General features: G+C 37.5%; 1 protein-coding gene across 2 annotated transcripts in view; it reads left to right on the top strand.

Annotated features, from left to right (window-relative positions):
- The window catches only part of LOC122091638 (methionine aminopeptidase 1B, chloroplastic), a 71,921-nt gene that overhangs the window by 36,401 nt on the left and 29,660 nt on the right, over positions 1–5,860 (top strand). For both annotated transcript variants that reach the window (XM_042661671.1, XM_042661670.1), the window contains exons 4-6: positions 3,000–3,161; positions 3,258–3,299; positions 4,690–4,761. In XM_042661671.1, coding sequence (XP_042517605.1) covers positions 3,000–3,161; positions 3,258–3,299; positions 4,690–4,761 — 276 coding nt within the window. The remainder of the gene's footprint in view (positions 1–2,999; positions 3,162–3,257; positions 3,300–4,689; positions 4,762–5,860) is intronic.

The raw sequence follows: 5,860 nt of genomic DNA, 5'->3' as shown, positions 1-5,860 counted from the left end.
ATACATACAATACTCTGCGATACGAACTTTTAAAAATATGAAAATTCTTAAGAGTATCGTACGTATCGAATGTATCATGCAGTATCGAGCTGTATCATACCGTATCGGTACGATACAACTACTTAAGTGTGAATGTGCCTTTTGTTGTTTGAAACAAACACTTCAAATTCTCACCAACAGTTTTCTATATTTCTCTTCTTTCTTCCCCTTTGATTCACACACCTTTTTGGAGACTCAAATGGTAGATTGAAAGAAACATTGTGGAAGTGAATGGTTCAAAGAAGGAGAAAAACATAGTCCAAGAAGAACCTTGAAGGATTGAACTTGAAAGTTGAAACATTTGAATAGTAAGTTCTTGAATCTTTACTCAATTTTTTCAACTTTAACCTTAGATTTTCAAGTTTTTTTACAAATCTAAGGTTCATCATACTTAGAATCACATTTTGTGCATCATTATTACATGAAATCATTGGATTTATAAGGATTTACAAATTTTTTTCAAGAGAAAATGAGGGTTTCAATTTTTTTCAAATTTCTTAGATTTACTCATGCTCAATGGTTAAAAATGTTTAGATTTTTTATATGTTATGTAAAAACAAGTTTTCTACAGCTTCCATGGAAAATTTTGATTTTTCTCAAAAAAATATATTTTTTTTATTCCGAAATTAATTTAAAAAAAAATTGAAAAATCCCCAATTTTTTTATTTTTTTTTAGAAAATTTAGTTCATTCAACTCTTAAAAATAATGTCATAACTTATAATTACTAAATACATGATTTCAAATGAAACCCACATTTTTTCCCCAAAAAAGTGAGGGTTTCAATTTTTTTATTTTATTTCTCAGATCTACTCAAATATATTGGTCCACACTTTGTTGATTTTTTATATGTTTTTTAAAAACATTTAATCTACAACTTCTATAAAAAAATTTTAATTTTTCTAAAATGAATGGGAGACCCACTACCATAAATATTTCGACTAGGGTAAATATTGTGCCTATATTCGACAAGTGCAAAATATCATTGTAGTTGCTCCTATTGAAGAAAAATGTCCTAGCCAAGGATTTGAACCACCACAGCACTCTTCATGGCACTCATCACAGTGGCAATGGCAATGAGGAAAGAAAAAACTGTAAGAAACTTAAACCTCATCATTTTGAACATTTTCAACTCAATATATTTGTCTATCAATACGATACCCTCTACTTAAGTATTTATGCATTCTACATGTTATATATAGCTTTTTTTAACTGTTTTTTTATGCAAAAGTGTATAAAAATGTGTTCCCTATGCATTTATGTGCGTATCTTTAGCGTATCTCCGATACGATACGATACCCTCCGATACGTATTTTAATTTTGACCGACCGATACGACGACCGATACCGATACTTTAATCCTTGCCTAAATCAGAAGGTGGGCTGGGCTTGAGGCATATCCACGATGTCAACTCGGCTGGTATCATCAAGCTTATATGGAAGCTAGTCAACAGGAAGAAGTGTATATGGGTGGATTGGGTATATTCGGGTCTCCTTCGCTCTGAGTCCCTCTAGACTGCCCCCCATCTCGGCAAATGTTTTTGTGTTTGGCGTAAGATCTTGGAGCTTAGGTCTACATTTTGAGGGGCTATCACCTTTCAGGCTAGAGATGGATCCTCCACTTCCCTTTCGCTTGACCTTGGCACCTAGAAGGAGATGTCCTCCACCTCATTAGTTCAAGGACCATCTATAGTACAGACCTCCTGAAGCAAGCATTGGTCTGAGATGTTTTGACTTTGGGCTGGTGGACTCCTCCAACTTCCTCTTCCCCTTCCCCTCAGCTTAATGATATTGGGACATCACTACCTTCCATCTCTGATGCCCAGTTCAGAAGGGGTGACTCTATTATCTGGACTCCCTCCATGATTGGTTCCTTCTCTTCCAAAGCTGCTTGGGACTTCATTAGGCCTTGGGGCTCTACCTCCCTTTGGCATAAGATTGTTTGGTTCAAGCATCACATTCCCTGTCACAGATTTACACTTGGTGAACTCTCACCAATTGCCTCCCCACCCATGTTTTCCTCATCAGCCGGAGGATCCCTAACTCTGTTTTGTGTTGCCTTTGTAGGTCTGCTATTGAAGATATTGAGCTTCTCCTTTTTTGCTTGTCCTCTTTCCTCTTCCATTTGAAAGGAATCCTTGTAAAATACTGGCTCAGGAGTAAAATAATTCTCCCTTTCATAGGGAATGGCTATGGGTGGATATGACTTTTGCTGGATCTTCCATCTATGACACTATGGGAAGCTGGCTTTCTGCGCTACCATCAACCAGATCTGGATGGAGCGCAATTGCAGGAAATGGACCTCCAATTCTCACACTCTTAGCCAGATTTGGGATTCCATCTCCTTTGATGTCAAAGCTAAGGTCTCTAGAATTACCAAAACTTGTAATGCCTTCCCTAGGAATAAAAACATTGTTGTATCTTGGGGTCTTTCCCCATCTTTTCTTTGGACCCCCTCCCTCCCTTTGAGGGCGGCTCGTTCCCCTTCCTCTCCGCCCCCCCTTCATAAGGGCTTTTGTATATTTTCTTCTCTTTTGGTAATGAATTATTTTATTCACCCAAAAAAAAATGGGTCTTTGTCCTCCACAAAACTCTATCCGAAGTCATACTAGAATTGAGCCCTTCCATATGCATATCTTTTCGGACCACAGTGTCATTTTAAGTGTAATTAAACATCAGTATAAAATATGAAGCAAAAATGACAAAAGTACCCCCTGCGGTACAACACATTACTATAACTTATGAATTTCTTCCTTAATTGTTACTATTGCTATTGCTATTGCTACTGCTACTGCAATTGCTATTTTTATTGCTATTACTATTTCAACTACAACTACTACTACTACTACTACTACTACTGCTACTATGAATGGCTGTGTAATCTTGTTTTTCATGTGATGCTTTCAGTCCTTTTACATGTTCTGCTAATAATATATGCTACATTTCTTCAATGTTCTTATCAGCCATCTGTAACGACAAATGAAATTGACAAAGCAGTTCACAAGATGATTATTGATGCTGGTGCTTATCCTTCACCTCTTGGCTATGGGGGATTCCCAAAAAGTGTTTGCACATCTGTTAATGAGTGCATGTGCCATGGAATACCTGATTCCCGCCAACTACAGGTTTTATGTGCTAACTTTTCATTTGTTTTTTTGCACCGCATATTTCCCAGGGACTATCTATTTCTCATTTTCATATTGTAATCGTTTCCTGTGCAGAAAGGTGACATAATCAACATCGATGTGACTGTCTTCTTGAATGTATGCTTCTTCTCCCATGACAATTGTCTTTGTTCTTATCTGGATTTCCTTTATTATTTTTTGTAACTCAATGCCAGTTGTCTGAGTACAATTTACTTTGGATTGGTTAACTTTTTAGTTGCATCTATTTTCTATAAATTGTAGTGAGCTAACTGCATCTAGACTATCAAGTAGATAAATAAATGAACAAGTAAATAAATGGTGGTCATGTGCACTTTTCATTAATGACGATGGAGACTTTGAGGTACTACGACAGATCTTGTTAACTGCTGACCAAAGTGGGACGGTTACTTGATTCATCTCCATAGTTCACTTACAAATTGATATGACTAATGATGGGGCACAGACATATGGCTGCCTGATCAAACATCAGGAAAAAATAAATGGGCATACTTGAAAACTGGTTTAGTGCTGAGAAGTGAGTAGTATGTAGTACAAATGAGTGTCTTTGACTCTATGAATCTCAACATTGACCACACTTCTTACGTTTCCTATTCAATAATATTATTTTCCTACCAAGGAAACTTAGATTCATACCATAGTTGTCATGGCGCCAAGGCGAACCAAGGTAGTGGAGAGTTGTCTAAGCGCTTAAGCAAGAAGGTGCCTGCCTTAAGGCTAACAAGGCGACCAAGTATTATTTTTTTACTTTCCCTATTTTCTAACACTATTTAGTAAGCTATATATACCTTATATCATAAAAAATCAAGATTAAGCAACATCAAGTCATTAAAAATCAACATTTAGCTATATTAAATCATAAAAAATTAACATTAAGTCATATTAAGTTATAAAAAATCAACATTTAAAGAAATGCTCTTGTTTTATAATAAGTTTGACTGATCAAATGATTTTATTTTATCGGACTTTTGGTTTTTAGCAATGTTTTAACATGATAGAATTTATAAAATTTTCATAATTGAGAAAAACCCCAACATTTAAAAGTTGAAAATCACCCCTATAACCAAAATCCAGTTTTTGTTCTTGGACTGGGGGGTTGAATTTTTATGCTTTATCTATTTTTATTGGATTCAAATAGGGGGTATTTGCTTATTTATGAATAATATCTTAAGTAAATGATTACTTAAATGATATTTGGCATAAATAAGTGTCAAAACACAAGGCGACATGCAGTGCAACAAGGCGACTGTCGCCTAGGCCCCAGGCAAACCGCCTGGACGCCTAGTCGCAAACTGCCTAGGCGACGCCTTGAAAACTATGATTCATACCATTTCATACCATTCTTTTATGTCGTCTCCTCGAACTTTTTGAGTCTGTAATTTGCTACTTCATTATTTAAATTATTAATAGTTTTTTTATTATTTGCTCATCAATTGTTTTTAGGTACTTATGTTTTACTTATGATACATGGCTTTCATTTGAATTTTAGGGTTATCATGGGGATACGTCAAAGACATTTTTTTGTGGGGATGTTGATGATGCAACAAAACGCCTTGTGAAGGTATATTTGTATTAGTACCTGAGCGATTATTACTCAATTTTATTTTTGCTAAAACCTATAGGAGAATTAATCCCTCATCAAAAATTGTAAGCTTTGTCTCTCTAGATTTTGGAAATTTAAAACCAAATTTTGCTTCATGACATGACTAATTGCTATGTCACACTGCTGGGTCGTTTTTGGGGCTTCAATATGGACCAATCAGGGAGCACCGACTCTTGCAGACCATGCTTCAGAGAAACTTAAGATAAAAATCTACTGATCAACTGACTACCACCTGGCCCTTCTAGCTGGGGGCTTATACATGGCACTTGATATGGGGATCAGTGTAGTAATGGTGAGTAATGGTGTCAAGGCCAACAGAGAACAGTTACTCTGGAAATAGGGGTTTCGGGGTCGTCCTAGCTTCTGAAAGTGGCTACCAGACAGAGGTACCTGCTCCTCTGTACATTACATCAGTGCAGGGATGTACAAGCCTACAAGGCACATCCGCTGAATTTTCATCTGGCAAGAGATGCTATGGTTGCACTGTGAAAGGTAGAACCGTAGAAGACCTTGTCTACCATTACCACTCTAGCAGCCAAATATTCTTTTGGTTTGGTCAACTGGACTTCTCTTGGTTGGTAAGCCCATGTCCTATCAGTTATGAGACACAGGAGAGACATCTAACCATCCACTAGGGGTTTACTTTCATCTTTAAGACCCTTTGGATTTTTTGCAAGCATAGTTGTCAAGGCATCACCTGGGTGTCCAGGGGCTTTAGTTGCCTTGGACGCCTTGGTCGCTTAGGTGGACGCCATGGACACCTTGTGTTTGGACCCCCTCCAACCCCTTGGATCGTCTAGACACCGTGACAACTATGTTAGCCGGACAACAGCACTGACTCATACAATCACTCCTCTCTTCACTTGTTTCCTTCTGATGCGTCTACTCTCTTGCACCACCAACCAACCACCATTGCTGCTCCCCTGTAATCTTCTCCATTATCGTCAGTCTCCCTGCAATTTGAAATGGGTAATCTCCTCCAGGTGGGCCATTGTTTGGTCTTGGTAACATCTTTAAGCCCTCCCTCATGTCTCCTGGCACCCAATCCCCCCCCCCC

This window comes from Macadamia integrifolia, chromosome 10 (assembly GCF_013358625.1).
Source record: "Macadamia integrifolia cultivar HAES 741 chromosome 10, SCU_Mint_v3, whole genome shotgun sequence".
NCBI lineage: Eukaryota > Viridiplantae > Streptophyta > Magnoliopsida > Proteales > Proteaceae > Macadamia > Macadamia integrifolia.
The sequence above is the reverse complement of the archived record's forward strand: the minus strand, read 5'-3'. Positions and strand labels throughout refer to the sequence as shown.